The sequence below is a fragment of the Oryx dammah genome, unplaced genomic scaffold (genome assembly GCF_014754425.2).
Source record: "Oryx dammah isolate SB20612 unplaced genomic scaffold, SCBI_Odam_1.1 HiC_scaffold_23, whole genome shotgun sequence".
NCBI lineage: Eukaryota > Metazoa > Chordata > Mammalia > Artiodactyla > Bovidae > Oryx > Oryx dammah.
In genome coordinates, this window is record NW_024070207.1 from 122,820,743 (window position 1) to 122,837,981 (window position 17,239).

A 17,239-nucleotide genomic window follows, 5' to 3' on the forward strand; every position below is an offset into this window, starting at 1 on the left:
CAACACAACCAATCCCTAAACCAATCACTAACGAGCGAAACAGATGCCACATTTGGTGTGGATATGGTATTTTATAGTAATTGATGCCGTAATTGGAGGAGTGAGCATTTGTTCTGTGGGACAGGGGAGGGGGCTCCTCCCTCCTGAATTTGTGGAAAGCCTGATGCTGGGATTAATTCCAGCACTGCCAACAAGGACCGAGTGGTGAGGAAAACTATTGGCCACATGGCTAATGATGTCTGCCTGGGTCAGGAAGATCCCCTGTAGAGAGAAATGGCAACCCACTCCAGTGTTCTTGCCTGGAGAATCCCATGGACAGAGGAGTCTGGTGGGCTACAGTCCATGGGGTCGCAAAGAGTTGGACATGACTGAGCGACTAGCACTTTCTTTCATATTTGCCAAGGCGTTTTGACTACACTTCTGCCATGGTCTTAACACTATTAGGCTTTCTCTTATCATTATTTGTGAGCTTATTTTAGCCCTTTGGTAGATTCTAGATTCCTTAAGGATGGGGACTTACCATTTTTATCAGGACATGGAATAGTGCCTTACCCTAGAGGGTGATTAATAAATACATACTAAATTGATTAGAATTGGCCTATGTCAGTTGATTAAAAGCTTTCTTTCTGAATTTTTTATTTATTCTAAATTCTTTAAAATCAGGTTATTTGCTTGAATATTGACACCCTCCCAGTAATGTTTATTCATTCCAGAAAATGATTAAGGGGCCTTAATCATTAAAGGTATTGGAATAAAGTTACTGTGGGTACTGTGTAATATAAACACTAAAAAAACTGTTTACAATTCTGTTTGGGTGTAGGACGAAAAAAGAATTCAAATATAAATATAAGTGGGAAAGTAAAGCTGTATTGAGTCCATTTTATGCATCTGTTAACATTTTGAAGACTATACAGTAGAATTTATCATCTTAAAGATTATGAAGTGAAAGAAATGACTTGTATATAAAACCACTGTGATTCCCTATTTGAAGCTCCATTTAATATAAGTTTTCTTAGGAAAATACCTCAAAGATCTAAAATTCAGTACATTATTTTATGTATCACATAATTTCATTAAAAAAATAGCTTTCAGTAGAATGAGATCAAAAGACCAGATTTTGGTTACTAATGTGGTGTGAAGTATAAAGCCAGTGCTCCAAGTTTTCATTTGTTTTGTAATATAAACATTTCAGAAAAGCTTATCTTTTTAATGTAAAGAATTCTTCATATAAACTTCCCCTCATTTGGTTCTGGCTTCCCAGGTGTTTCAGTGGTAAAGAATTCTCTTGCCAGTGCAGGAGATGCAGATTCGATCCCTGGGTTGGGAAGATTCCCTGGAGGAGGAAATGGCATCCCACTCTAGCATTCCTGCCTGGGAAATCTCACGAATAGAGAAGTCTGGTGGGCTACCATCCATGGGGTCACAAAGAGCTGGACATGTCTGAGCGACTGAACAACAACATTTTGTTCTGGCTCAGTGACTATATACTTCTTCATAATTTTTCACACTACCAACTATTACAACTACTATATAAACTTCTATTTTTTAAAAGTTTTGAGATGGTGTAATTTAAATTGTCTCTAAAAAGAAATATAGTCCCTCATTTGCCTGCAGAATGGTCAATTTGTAGGTGTAAATGAGCAGTTCTTATCTTATTCAAGAAGATCCAGTTATAATATCTTCTTTCCAGTTACATGAAATGTTAAGTTTAATTCAACACAAAATCAGGAATGATTTTTTAAACTTTTTATTGTTTGCTTATTTTTAGTTACAGAATTTACTAAGTAAGGTGGTGGTAGGAAAAAATCTTTGTGTTCTTGTGTCTTTCTGAAAGCAACTGAAGTATTTACTTCAGGTCTCTTCTCATTTTCTGATCTTTTAATCCTGGAAAAAAATTGCAAAAGAAGCAAGTAAAACAATTTACAAATATTCTTAGTGAGTACCATTTATAGTAACAAATATGGGTTCAATTTTGCCAAAACAATATTATAGCCGTTGAAGTTGAACTCTGTAATTTTCAAACTTTCTTTGTTGTCTCATAGTCATTAGATATGAGGTGTCAGGATGGAGGCCCCTGCCTTCAGAATACTTAAAACAATTATTGAATAATAAAATAACAATTGCTGTCTTTTGTTGAGTGCTTTCTGCATGGTCATTTCTGAACTCATCACTTTATTTTCTTAAGACAACTCTAATTTTAGATGGGAATTTTAAAGATTTCAAACTACCTACCCAAAATCACCTTTCCTTGAATCGCTCTGGCAAGGTTTATAAAGTTCATTACATTAATTATTAATAAAGAGATAAATGCACTTTTTTGAGATAAACACATTTTCTATACAAAGAGGTAACCTGTACCTTAGACTAGAATAATCAACTGTAGGCACCAGATTATTTGGGATACAATCATTTTTCAAATGTGCTCCATATTTTCCACAAATATGCCCATAATTTTGAAGCCTTATATAACATATAATTTTTATTGGAAAACTATGGTATTTGTTCTTAGACAAAGGCTTGAAAGTTATCTGATTTAGTTACTTCCTCTCATTTTAAAGGGAAAATACCCATATAGTTGAAGTGACTTGTTAAACAGCATCTCCTTTTTGGGTGCAGAGTTATAACTGGAACCCAGGTATCCCGGCTCCCCATCCAGGTCATTTCTACCCCACCCCCTCACTTTCTCAGTAGAAAATCATTAATAACATTTATAGCTTGGAATTACATTTGAAGACTTACATACAGAAGAATTACATAATCTCTTATACACAAAAGTGAGGGTTTATATATATGGATAAGTCTCGCTTATTGACTATTTCCCACTCACTTGGAAGAGTGGGAAAGAGCTTTCTGTAATGAAAGGATATTTTGTCCTTTACTGTGAAGACTTACTGCTAAAAGCTTAATCTACAGAATCCCAGCACTGAAAAGGAATCTAGCAATCTGTCTTCTTTAGCTTCCTCCAAGTTAGATTAAAAACCACTTTAAACAAGTAATTTTCCTTTAGGTTTTTAAAGAGACCTCCCACCTACCTGTTCAAATATCTGCATCCCCTCATTGGCAAAAATTACCCTTTAAAAAGAAATCTCCAGTTCAATTCTAGCCTATTCTTGCTGGTCAAACCTTTGAAAGATAAAAAGAACTAATGTTCCCTTATAGTACTGTCTGTAAAATTAACAGGTTTCAATAATAGATATTCTGGTAGGAATTCAAAGTAACGATAGAGTTTAAACCCACCATAAAAGCTATTGTGTTAATTCTAAGCCATATAGATGAACTCATTTATAATATAAACTTACAGCACACACTTGGACTAACCGAATCGAATCACTGAGCTGTAGCTGTAGCTACTGAAACTGTAGGCCTTGAACTATGAGAGATTTTCAATCTCTGGAGGGGGCCATTTTCGCTTGACCATTTTCATAAGTGTTGTAGTGACTTCAAGGTATACTCACCACTTCCTCCCGCTTGGTCTTGTCTGTTGCTGGCCAAGCTTCCAGAGGCAGGTCAGGAAGCATGGGGGGCAGAGGCTGCATGGGGAATATCGGAGGCAGAGGTGGCTGTGGCGGCAAGGGCTGGACGGGGTGCACGGGTGTCTGGGGCTGCAGGGGCTGCAAGGGCTGCAAGGGCTGCATGGGCTGCAGGGGCTGTAGGGGCTGGTGAGGCTGCGGCTGGATGGACTGGGGCTGGAAGGGCTGCTGGGCGGGCAGAGGGAGGTTTGGCTGGTGGTGTTGGGTTGGAGTCATGGAGTGTTGGCCAGGAACTGGCATCATTGGTTGCTGGGGGACCACGGGCTGCTGAGCTGGCACCATGGGGATGTGGTGATGAGGCTGCAGGGCGTGATTCTGGGGAGTCTGCTGGGACACCACGGGAATGATTTGGTGGTGCAGCCATCCACCCATGGGTTCGTAACCATAGGAAGGGTACTGGTGAGAAACAAAGAGTCAGGTTTACCATCAGCTCCATTGACTTCCAACTGGAGAAGCAGCAATGTTTTCTTTGTCATTATGGCAATATTAATATTTACTCAATTTTCTTTTCCTGTGCAAGAATTTCTAACTGTGTATACAGATTTGACCGCTTACCAACTAGAGTTCCCATTAGTGTCTATATGTGGCATAGGTATGTTGCCTCACTTAAAAAGGGAATTGAAATGCATGCTTAATATTTTAAGGGAATAAAGAACCAAACAAATCTACATACCGGGTGTCTTATCATGCTCTGGTACCACTTCAGAGGGGTGAGCACCTTAAGAGAAAAAGAGATTAGAATACATTTGTTTTAATTTAGTTGCATGAAATATAGACTCACTAATGCAGTCTCGTCAATACTGATACCCTGAAAATAGGAGTTCTGAGGAAGAAAGAATAAGGTAGACATTTGTTAGGTGCTTCCTATGTGTGAGGTTCCACCTTACAGCCATCACACACATTTTTCATGTTTTCTTAGATACTTTGAGGCAAGTATCATCACTTTCACTTTTACAGACAAGGTCATGCTTGACTGAGATTATAAAAACTGTAAGTCTGTTTAATTCCTCAGCTCCTGCTCTTCTTTACAAGAGAAAAAACAGAAAATTAATGTGATATAATTTTAATTATATCCTCTTTTGATGTGATGTAACAATGAAAAAAATAAAAGAGGCAGAAACACTGTCCCTCATACTAGAAGCACAGGTTTTCAGGTCACATATGTCATCCTTTTAAGATATAACAGAAAATCTTGCCTCAAAATTTTATTAACACTTTTTCTCAGTTTGTATGAGTAAACAAACACATGAATTGTCATTTGAACCTATGAAGGAAGTAAGATTTTTCCTTCTTTCTAAGCAGTCTGTATTTGTTTCACCCCAGGTCCAGTGACTCCTTCAGATAGTAGTACAGTATTTGATATCAACAGTAAACAATTATTAACTTTGCTCAAGTCATACTTAACAAAGCACCTTTGATATTGCTTAACTATTTTGCTCCCCAAACAATATTTTGAAGGCAGGGTATTATCATTATTTCCCTTCTCCAGATGAGGAAACCAAAGTTCTAGAGAGAGAAAATGATTGACCTAGTGTCTCATGGTAAGTATGGGGGTGAGGAGAGCCTCAAACCCAATTTCCAGAAATCTCATGCTTTCCATTGCTCTCACAGACCACTTGGTCACTAATATTTCAGTAAGGACAAATGAGGGAGATACACAGAGTGTGAATATCTTAGAATCGGGAGTTTTCCAGCTGGAAAGGATCTTAAATAACATCTTACCTGATTCCCCATGTTTTACAGGCTGGGATAGAACAAAGCTGTTCAGCCAGAGTTCATTTCTGCCCTACCGTGCAGTCCCCCTGAGTGGTAGTTCATGGGAGATAAACTTTATAGCCATATAAGGAGGAGAAACTGAGTCAGAGAGGCCAGGTAGGAGGGTTCTGGGGCAATGAAGGCTTGGGATGACCCACCAGGGCTTAAACCAGGAAGCTGGTAGTGAGAACTGAAAAAGTGGGACTGAGGAACATCTCGAATGAAGAATCAACACACTATTCTTTACAGAGCCCAGGGCATTGTTAACTCAAACAATGGTCAAAATTAGTAAAGAGAAAAATTACCTCATAGCTGAAGTTGATATAACCAGGGTGCCCAGGATGAGGTGGTAGCTTTTATAGGAAGGGGGAAAGGAGAAGAAAAAGAATGATAAAGAGGAAGAGAAAAGGGAGGGGGAGAGAAAGAAGGGGAGAGAGAGAGAGAGGGAAAGAGATTAAGTCAATATGCAATTTTCACATTAAGAGAGACTGCAGCTACTTTTAAAAAATCTATATAGTGCAGAATATATTTGAGGTCTACTTTTAGTTTGAACATGTGCCCTGTGTAGAAAAGGAGCCCTCTTATTTTAAAGAGGTCCAGAACAACTAGATGTCCTAGGAACAGAAACCAGCACACATTTATCCTCCCCTGATCTTCAGACACCTCTCCGTCCATGTTGTCAATCAGTCTTACTCTAGCCCACCCATCATTTTATTTCTTGATGAAGCTGTCTACTGAAAAAATATTCACAACCTAAAAGTTGAGAGTTATAGTTTATTCAGCGGGAATTTTTAGGACTTCAAGACCAGGAGGCAACATCTCAAGTTACCCAGAGAGAACTGCTCCGAGGAGGCGATGGTGGGGAGCCAGGATATATAAGAATTTTGTAACAAAGGGCAGGTAGACTGAATGTCAAAAGAGTATTGTTAATGAAAGAAAACCAGATATCTGTAGTGCTTTCTCTGTATACAGGCAGGGGGAGGAGTCTGGGCTCACTGAAATCATTCCTTTGGTCTGCAGCTCAGCTATCTGGGGCCAGCATCCTGTGTTCGCCCTTCCTGAAAGCTTCCTCAGGGCTCACCTTTGGGAGTGACTGCAATCTGATGGCTTCTAGATGGCAGGTATTCCTTCCTCCCCGAGGTCCCCTAGGGCTCACCAGCTCACCCTGAAGGGGCTGCAATCACTGATGACTGTGCCACTCTTTGTTTACTGATATGGCAGGCAATATTCCTTGTCTCAAAACTCACCCCAAGTTGGGAAGAAGGGTATGTGTTTCTTCCACAATTACAGAATGCCAGCAAGAAGAGAATTGTCTCACGAACATTGCCTTATAGATCAGGAGGTGGCTATGTGGTTAAGTAAAAGATATTACTCATAATTGGCATGCTAAGTAAATAACACATGAGCAGCAACGAAAGAAACAACTACGTGTGAATCAATGCATGTGAAAACAAGATGGGTGTGGTACAGTGGAAACAGTATAAATCACATGGGAAATGAGAGTTGATTTATGAAGTTTTGGCTGATTCTTTTTATTATTCTGTCATCTTTGTATGATTCTGTCAATGTTTCTATGGTAGAAAACTTTTGAAGCTCAAAATAAAAAACAACCTGAATAATTATCGAAACCAAGACTGTCTGTCTTGTCAAAAGTGGAGGCCAAGTGATTGATGCCTGCATTGTGGAATTCTGGTTGGCCCTGAGGGATGGGGGGAAGGGGGAGAGGAGGACCTTTCAGACCATCCCCCTCAGACTGTGAGCTGATTAAGGCTCTGTTCTTTTAAAATGCTCAAATTTCATAAGAGGGTTTATTCCTCTCATCTGAGTGTGAATTGTTTTCCTTTTAGTTAACTGCCTTTCCTCTATATTCTTGATAGAAGCCCTCAGAGAATAGGGGTGTTAAATTGAAGATGGGAAAAGGGACTGAATTTGCAACGCTGGTCCCCTCAGGGACCTGGGAATTGCCACAATGCAGGATTTCAGGAAGGCAGAGCACAGAATCTTGGTCTTATGGGGGAGAGAGGAAGAGAGGAGGCAGATATTCAAGCTTTGCTGGCTTCTGGTTGTATCAACTGCTCTTTAGGCCACTGAAAAACAGATGGATACTGCTCTGCCTGCATGTGATCTAACCTCTTGTGTACCTGTATTTAGAGGGAATTGGTCAGACCTCCCAGCCCTTGGCACATCTGAATATAACACGTATCCATATGTATTGAGCATAGATTGGATTCCAGACAACCACACGGACGTCCTCCACTTAACAGGTACACCCAAAAGGATGAGGGCTCTTAGAACAGGGAGATGGTTCAAGAAAGGAATTCCTAACACAAAGTCTTACCCTCTGAAGGTCAACAGCAGTGGACATGGGGGAGCAGGAAAATATTTGGATACTTGTGAAAAGCTGAATTGTAGAGAAAACTGACATTTTTGTAATATTTGCCTAAGGCTGGTTGAATACTTTCTCTGGAGGCCTTTCAAGGGTCCCTTCCAAAAGTTTCCTCCATCTAGAGATGGGTGATGATATTTACAGGCTAATTGTTCCAATAGAATCTCCTGGGGTGCTTGTTAAAATACAGAGTCCTGGGCCCCACCCCAGCTGTACTCAATCTTTGACAGAAGCATCTGGGAATCCATTTTTTTTTATAACAAGCTCTTCAAAATGTTTCTTAAGCACAGAGACATTTGAGGAAATCGGATCATGTACTGTTTTAAATCCTAATGCTTACCCACTGTGGGGCAGACTTTTGTTTCCAAGTTTGTGAAACTGGACATTTACTTTTGAAGGAGGGGTTTTACTCACAGGCATAGAGAAGGCTGCTCCCAGGAGGCAGGCAAACAAAATCCAGGTCCCCATTTCTTGATAGCCCTGAAATATAAGTCAACACCCATTTTTCTTCTCTTCTCAAAGAAGGACATAATTAATGCTTCATAAAACCCACATAAAAATCTATATTAGTCTGTTGCTAATAAAAAGGATGGACCACTTCTTGTGAGATTACTTCATTCGTGTATGATTCCAGTTCTCAACCCTTTTTATTATTTCTGGAATTACAGTGGTAATAAAGATGTTTTTCATTTAGGTTGAGAGCTGAACAAGCTTTAGGGACATAAATGGCATGAATTTGCAGGCCATTTTCCTATACCTATATAGCTAAATGTAGGTTATAATTAAAATGATTAAAAATAGAATTAACTCTAAAACTGAGATCATCAAGGTGCACACTATTTGATACTTTTAGAACCAGGAGGTGCAGAAACGTTGGTTTTGGTACCATCCACCTTAGCACTGCTACTGTTGAAAATCAGTCATCTGAGAAAATAGAATAAGGAAGGAATGGAATTTAATTTCAGGTGTTCTGACTGACAGAACTTAAGACCCTCAGGTAACATCCTTAAGCTCCAGGTGTGGAGCAAAAGATGTGGTTGAAGAGAGGGGAGAGGATGGTGCTAATATCCTGTTATTCTCTGAATGTCAAATGGCTTTTATTGAAAAGATTCCATATTTAGATGATGACATTTTCCTTTTGTTTGACACTGCACTGTAATTATTCCACAAATAAGACCCTTGGAACATGAAGCAAAACAAGCCATCCTAAAATACATTGCCTTGTGGTGCAAATTACTGGCTAACTTTGAGAACTCTCAGAAGAAAAGCCTTAAATTTGCATCGGAAATGAGTATCGAGTGTAATAATGCAGGCTATGAGAAGTACACTGACATTTTTACCTCCTAAATCTGTTTTTTTTGAAGTTTGCATTAATGAGGAAAACCATTTTGTTGATGGTTCTGTTTGATGAATTAAATGAAATGTTTTTCAAAGTAATGTATCACAGCCTGTGAAAATTTACTTTTGCCTTAATTGATAAGTAATTAAATATTTTGCTGTGAAATTTGGCCCTGAAAAGTGCTTTGAGATTCTGGACCTAAAATTTAAAGAAATATAGACAAACATTTTGCTGCATGGGAAAGTAACAATTCATTTAAGTAATCAGTTTAATTTAATCATGGTCCAGCTGAAGAGGCAACTGAATATTGACAACATAAGTTTTTAGAAATGTAGAACACATTTGCATCTTTTGAACATGAAATGCAGAAAAAGAAGTAAGTACAATAGAAAGGATACCAAATTATGAATAAAATCCACATACCTTTGAACACACGTACTCAGTAAGTTTCTGTCTGAAACTCAGGGATGCTTGATTCTTTAGATTTCTTCCAACTAAGAGCTCATTTTATACCATTCACAGCATCTAGAGCAGCCAATCAGGTTTCTGAAGGAAAAATGTGTTGAGTGTAACTAAAAATCCCTGCATCATGACTTTTAGAAGCTGTGATCAAATATAAGACTGTATGTTGTGATTAGTGCATATAGTCTTTCATTATAGGCAATAATAGGTTTAACAGGCAAAAAATTTCATCAGTCTGTTTTTAGGTCAGCAAATGAGTTGACTGCACATGCTGATATATTCAGATTTACTATTAAGAAACAGCCATGTCATTGTTCCCTGGTTCTAACGAACATAACATTGTTCTTTACCAAAAAAATGTTAGATGGTTGAGTTTCTATAGTCTAATCAATGTGTCCTTTAGGGTTCCCCAGCCCTCAGATCAGGATAAATTGATTGAAATCTCCATTCTGGTAAAATCCCAAAGCTCTTGCCAACAGTTCTCTAAGGAATTATAATTTCAGGATCACCACTGCTCTTTTTGCTACTTCCATTGCAGATATTTTCTCTGTTCCCTGTGAAAATTCCTTTATCACCTTCTCCAAACTTTATCAACCTTTATGGTGATAAAGGTGATAAAGGAATCACGTTTATCACCATGCTGGTGTCCACCGAAAGAGAGGATAAAGACCCTTCTCCTTGGCCTCATTCTGTAACCCATCTGCCATCCAAGCCACCATGAACTCAAGGTTCTCCCAGTAACCAAACTGTTACTCATGATTTGAAGGACAAGGCCACGGACATACCACATACCACACCACACGCTTAAAAACACATTTTAATTCCTGCAAACAAATGTATATCACAGGAAGCATTGCCCTGGCCCCCCCACCCCACACAGCAGCTCAGCCTCTCTTAGTATGATGGCCCTTCTTAACCTACATCCTTCTGGCCCAATCCCACATTCTCTCATAAGCAAATCCGTTTTACTCTTTTTTTTTTTTCCTTTCAGAAACTCCTAACTGTCCTTTTGGTTATCTTATCCCCATGTTCACAGCAGCCTCTCCTTTGCCTGAACAACAACCAAAGCCCTATTCTGAGAGGACCTCCAGTCTAGCCATTATTTTTTTAAAAAATTCTTCTAGCTTAGTAAAGAATATGGACTTTTATTTTGTTCTAAAATGTGATCAGTAAAAAAGCAAAATTTATTGGAGAAGGAAATAGCAACCCACTCTAGTATTCTTGCCAGGAGAACCCCATGGATAGAGGAGCTGAGTGAGCTGTCGCAAAGAGTCAGACATGGCTTAGCAACTAAACAGCAAACAACTGTATAGCACAGGTAACTATATTCAATATTCTGTGATAAACCATAATGGAAAAGAATATTTAAAAAGATGAATATATTTAAAAAAACAAAATTTGTGCCTATTGATAAGAGGTAGCTGATGAGGAGTCTATCATTATTCAATCAATAAAGGAAATTCTCATTATATGCCCAGATACTGCTAGCAGTATAGCTGGATGTTTTTGACTACTTAAGTAATATTTCTAAAGTTGCTTCATGTACATATATCTTTATATTGACACTCCACATTGGCTGAATTAAATTCAAGGAGATAATATCCATGAAAAGCAATATAGTATTAAGAACTGGAGGTTAGACTTACCTGTGGGTCCTGAACCCAGCTTCACCAAGGGTTGAGGGACTTGAGAAGATATGTAGCCTATCTGAGCCTCAGTTTTCTCATCAGCAAAATGAGGACAACTCTAGAGCCTACCAAGAGAATTTGTGTAAAAACTAAATGAGAGACATCTCTGGGGGGAAGGGAAAGCTATCACCTTCCTCCACCCCAGCACTTGGCACACAGTTACTGTTTAAAAATGCTAGCAAATAAGATTCTAAGATAATCCTTGGGGATGAATTAGTAGAAAATGAATAACTATTGTGAAGAAAGGTAAGGTAGACCTTTCAACCATAGAGATAGAGAGAAATTACAAAAGAGAAAGTGGAAAGTTATAAGAGGCAAGTATGTGATTGAAAGGGAACATAGAATATGCTTCTAAAAGTCAATTATGTCCATAGCTCACATTTATTCATGAGTGTATTTATTATATTTCAAAGGTAAGAAGGATTCCTTTTGAAGGAAGTTGCAAAATGGATGGAGAATTGATATCAGCTTACTTGGATGGAGAGGAGGTGGGAGGTGTGTGGCAAGGAGATAAGGGAGAGTAGGAGGGACAGTACGAGGGAGAGGAAGGAAAATGTAGATCATATTATATGCTTTTGCAATCTTTCTCCTCATTTCATTTAACTACATATGTTGAAGTGCCTGAAAAGATTAAGGACAAGTCGTTTGCGAACCAATAGTGGTTTTGTAGGTTTATAAAATGTGTCTCATTATTTTGCCTCACCTTTCAACAATGAGAGTCATACATTTGGCCACAAGGATCAGCAAAATGATTCTTTATTATGGCATTAATTTCTCTGGTCCATCAAATAGTGAGTCATTGGCAATCCACCATGGGCACTTGTTCAGTATAATGGTAAATACAATAGAAACAATATGGTTCTTTCTATTTATTTCCCCCCACTGAATATCCCAAGTCACAAGGTACTAAAATATGGATCTCTATGCTTGAAATCTCTTCCACTAATTTAGGTCCCACAGGCAATTTAACAGTTACTCAATGTTTTTCAATTGAAAAATTTTTCCTATAAGCAGTTGTTTCATTTATGAATAAGTTAACTTTATAAAACAGAACTTACTAGACTGAACTTACTAGGCTTATTTTGTTAGGTAGAGGCTATAACATTTCCAAAGTATCTGTGTTATTGTTTTTTTTTATTCTCTGACATCAAATATTTTCTTTTTTTTTAGATCACTATTTCAAAAATGCATCACAAAATAAAATATTTTCCTCTATGGAAATATCTATGGAATATCTGTGATAGAATGACCCCAGAATGTATCTTTATTCCCTTATGCATTCATTTCAAATATATATGTGGAATACTTATGAACCTAGGAACATTTGTATTACTTAGGGGACAAATATTGATACATGAATGATTTTATTCCTGTTTCCAAAATCTTTTCTCCAAAATGACTAGTGAATAAATGCCCTTATAGATTCCCATTCTTGTTTAATGGGAACAAGGAAGATCAGAGAAAGGGTTACAAAAACATTACATTCAGACACCTTCTGGCCCAGAAACAGCTGCTCTAACTCCCTCCTGATTTTTGTGGAATCAAGCAGGGGCTGCAGGACATGCAATTCATGTAGAAGGACCTCAGACTGGGATTTTGGCACAAATCAAGACAAATGATCCCTGCCTGCCAGTGGTCAGAGATGAGGCAGTTCAGTTCAGTTCAGTTGCTCAGTCGTGTCTGACTCTTTGCAACCTCGTGCACTGCAGTATGCCAGGCTTCCCTGTCCATCACCAACTCCCAGAGTATGAAAAGAGATGAGCCAAGCATGGGTTAATCCCAGGCAACTAGAATGTAACCCACTGCCGTCACACTCCTTACTTTGTCCCAATCAACTACTCTTAGTAAAGAGAAGCCATAGAAGTCAAGAGCCGAAGCACCCCTTGAGCTCTGAGCGGAAGCATATCTTAAATGTCTTCACTTCCTGCAATGCCTGGCCTCAGACAAAAAGTTAGATACTCAACAACAACAAATTTCATGCATACAGAAAGTTTTCATGTGGTGCTTTATAGTTTTTTAATAAGTTCTTTTGGCCATTGTTTCGTAGTTATTCTTTTTCTTGACTTACAACCCATCACACTTTGCTGTTCTCACATTCCTTATGCTAGCAACTTCTCCCCTTGTAATCTTCTGAGTTACAGTATGCTGGAAAATCACATGGCCAAGCATGTAAGGAATATGTGTGGACTGTAAGTAAAGAGATGCTCTAAGCTGAGGTGGCCTGGGAGGCTTACTTATGAGAAAAGCTCAAAACTGTCAGTATTGTGGCCTTGGTTTTTTAGTGCTGGGAGGATATTTTGTTTTGTTTTTGCATTTTCCCCCTTTGCTCAACTTCCTGGTTTTCAGCAGTGGTCGAGATATGCAAGTGACATTTGGATAAGTGAGGTGTTATGAGTTTCAGAAGACTTTCCTATCATCTGTAGGAGCCTATTTCTTGAATCTTCTTTTAAAGCAGATCTACAACTCTCTAGTATTCTAGAATAATTTCAGGAGTGGGTTTTCTTGTGTGGCTGGAACTAAAGTCAGATTTTAGGTGTTTCTTCCGTAGACATTTACTTAAAAGAAAATATCATTCTCCAGGCTGGTTGTTTTGTTTGGGTGCCTTGCTGGAGTGGAATTGTACCCTCTTCAGAACCCAGGGACACCATCACTCATTGATTCCAATAAACACACTGACTTCCCTTTGCAACCTTTAAATTCAGGTATTGTGTCATACTTCCTTGGGAGCTCTTTGGTAGCTAGAAAAATCTCTTTTACAAAGTAGGTGCTAGATAAATGTGTCAATTAATTGATGAAAATGTGGAGAAATTATCCATGATATAATGAAAATATTTCAAATGTCCTTAATCTATGTGGAGTCTCCTAAACAAAGAAATCTTGCAGTAATTTAGATGAGCTTTTAAACAACTAAGATGGATACCTTGGTATTGCTGTCAGTGCTCCTATGGACTTTCATGCAAACAGCCTCTGATAAGGACCTAAAAAGGGAGATGCTGTAAAGGATTTAGAATCAGTTATCACAACATCCTCATTATATTTGGCTCTGACCTGTTAGTTTAAAGTGTAATATATTACAAGCAAATATACTATGATAGATAAAATTGATTTTTTTCCTTATTTGAAACTGAGTTAATTTGCTTGATATAATAAAGTTTTGTTATTATTATTATTAGCTTTCTAGGCTTCAGCCGAAGGTGTAATTTGAAAAGAATAATAGCAAAAAAACCTAACCTCTCTCACCCATATTCACATATTTTAGTGACTGCAAGCCATCAGTACATATTCCAGAATATCCTGGACTCAACTGTTTTATGGCTGGTCATTTGAAGCTATGGGGAAAAACAGGAGTCTTCTACTGGCTAACAACATTTAATAAGTGAGTAGACTTGGGATTAAAAAATAAAGCATCAGAAAAGCAGTAACGGGGTAAAGAATTAGAAAGAAGAATGGCATATATAAGAAGACAGAAGTGCATGGTGATGGTATTCAAGGTGGTGATCAAAGGTGGTGACTGGCTCGCAAGCCCCAAGAGTCCTAAAATGAAAAAAAGAAACTTTACTGAAGCAGCATGAAATACAACAGCACTGCAGTAAAGGGAGATAGTCCTAGGACCCTAAACTCTTATCCCTCAAAGGCCAACACTGTGATCTAACTTCAGTAGCCACTGCTGAGCACCTCGTATATGCCTAGCACAGTCATTGGCGCTGGAGTACAAAGATGAATAGGTCAGTGACCCAATTCTCAAACTGCTCACAGTTTCTGGAAGCATTATTCACTCTGCATTGGGGTGGAGAATGCTAGGAGAGGGTGTTGGAACAGATGGTCCTTTTCACCTTCAAGAAGTGAACACGCTCTCAGCCTATGTCTGTGTTTGTGGAGGAGAAAGGGATGAGGGCAGAGAAGGAGCACAGTGACAACAAAAGACGTGGGGCTGTGGGAAAGGTGGCCCCCTAGAGTCTTCCAGGAGCTCTCTGGCTGGACTGGGGAGGGGCATATTAATTTTCCCTGGGATCGCTTCAGTCTTTCAGCCTGAGGCCCTGCAGTGATTGGACATGAACGGATACCCACACGCTGGATCACCAGGGAAAGATTCAGTTATAGGCAGTGCCTGCTGTTTCCAAAGACAATATGAAGTAGATAGAAGTGTTTATGAAACAACATCTAGAAGAAAATGCCTCCCAATGGGGGACTGGTTCAAATCCACTGTGGCACATATAAAGGGTATCCATCTGTATTTGGTGACATAGAAAGATGCTTGTGATATATCAGTTCAGTTAAGTTGTTCAGTTGTGTCCGACTCTTCGTGACATAGTTAAGGTAGGAAAAAAGAGTTGTAAAGTCCTTTGGCTCTGAAATGATTCTCCTTCACCTCGTCTTTCCTCTTCCCCTCCTTGTCCCTCTCTCCCTTTCTCCAGTTGGGGAGACAGTCACTAAAATGTTAACAGTAGTTTTCTAAGAGACTTATTCCTGAAAGCTTTTGGGAAACCAACATTTTATTTCTTTTAAATAATTGGTGAACAGAACAAATGCAGGAGAGATACAAGAAGTTTAGGGGATAATATTGCTCATCCCTGTTCAGAGAGAGTGCTGAGTGATAGGCCTGGATCTTTCACAGGCCCTAGGTTTATTTAATATTCATTCTCAGGGGGAATAAAAGCTGAACATACAAATCAAAGACGAAAGAAATGATTTTTTAAAAGCCATAGGGTCCCTTTTAGATCACTAGTGAAAGCTATCTGAATAATATAAGCACACACAGAACTCATACAGCTTGTAATTTGTCAGGTCTGTAAGCATTTCCTAAGTATCTGGTGGAGCAGTTTTCAGTAAGGGAAATTATATGCAGATGGATAGTATGTTGTTTGGGTTGTAATTAACTGGAAACTGTCAGGAGTGAAAATGTTATGTCTGTGTTAACAGAGGTAACACAGTAACATAAGAACAAGCATTTTTATTTCTGCTTATTGAGCAAAATACACCAAAGTAAGTTGCACTTTCCTAAGGGAATTCAATGTACACATACTCAGATTGGTAGTCTCCAAACAAAAGCAATATGCTATGGTGGAGAGAACTTGTCTTTGGGAAAGGACAGCATAGGTTAGAGTTATGGTTGGGCCATTGAGCCATGATGCTTGACCTGAGCCAGTGTTCTTGACTCTTGTATACTTACCTCACTACCTGGAAAATGGGGAAACATCAGTAACAGGAAGCTGGTAATGTCTTGAGCATACAATTGACTCTTCCTAAACATGATTTCCAATATTATGACAATTTCACTACTTGCTCAAGGAGACACAGCAAAAGAAACAGTTCACCACCCAAGAGGTTGGAAATGATCATTCTCACGTATTTGATATGCAGAATTTCTTCTATTGTTCTTGGATAGAAAATTCTTACTTTGTTACAATTCAGTAGGATACCTTTCATGTTCATTTCTTAAGGAATTACCCACAAGGACATAAGTGTAAAATGTCAGAATACTGTTTTCATATGATCAGCTAATTCTACAGGGAACAAGAAATAAATGGTGAAACCTAAGTGCAGGCAATGTCCCCAGTTCTGGTTGTGTTGTCATTTCTGGTGTCCATTCTGATTATTGTTTTAGCTCATGGCCCTTTGAACACAGACAGCACTGTGAGCAGCTTTTCAGCTAGTATTTTCTTTATCACATCCCTCAATTATATAAAATTCAGTGATAGTAGTTGAGAGTTATTTCCAAACTTCTATTTAAAAGGCCACATCATGAATGGTATGTCTGGAATAGTAACTACATTTGAAGTTGCTCTAACTCTGAGGAAATAAATTAGCAGGAATACAAAAAGGTTTTCCCGACCCAGGGATCGAACCTGAGTCTCCTGTGTCTCCCACACTGGCAGGCAGATTCTTTACCACTAGCACCACCAGGAAACCAATAATTCTACTCACATCCATTTTATCATAGGAAGTTTTACTCGAAATTAAAAAGATGCAGTCACCTATCACAGAATTCAATGGAGTGAGTACAAGTTTGTTCTAATTGTAGATGACATTTGCCCCAGTATAATGCTAACACAGCTTGGAAAATCATAAAATCTCTTTT

General features: G+C 38.6%; 2 protein-coding genes across 5 annotated transcripts in view; one reads left to right on the forward strand and one right to left on the reverse strand.

Moving 5' to 3' along the window:
- ARHGAP6 (Rho GTPase activating protein 6) overlaps positions 1 to 17,239 on the forward strand; it is a 546,996-nt gene that overhangs the window by 400,814 nt on the left and 128,943 nt on the right. The gene's annotated exons all lie outside the window — the stretch shown is intronic.
- On the reverse strand, positions 1,732 to 8,247 carry AMELX (amelogenin X-linked). The gene is made up of 5 exons (XM_040266479.1): positions 8,086 to 8,247; positions 5,591 to 5,638; positions 4,204 to 4,248; positions 3,456 to 3,926; positions 1,732 to 1,884 (listed from the first exon to the last, which is right to left on the reverse strand). The coding sequence occupies exons 1-5, from the start codon at positions 8,137 to 8,139 to the stop codon at positions 1,879 to 1,881; spliced, it is 624 nt and encodes a 207-aa protein (XP_040122413.1). The 5' UTR covers positions 8,140 to 8,247; the 3' UTR covers positions 1,732 to 1,878.

Coding starts and splice junctions, on each gene's coding strand:
- AMELX (XM_040266479.1), bottom strand. CDS start 8,139: ATGGGGACCTGGATTTTGTTTGCCTGCCTCCTGGGAGCAGCCTTCTCT. Junction 5,639..8,085: donor GAGCAGCCTTCTCTATGCCT/GTGAGTAAAACC, acceptor TTCCTATAAAAG/CTACCACCTCATCCTGGGCA. Junction 3,927..4,203: donor AGAGCATGATAAGACACCCG/GTATGTAGATTT, acceptor GTTTCTCACCAG/TACCCTTCCTATGGTTACGA.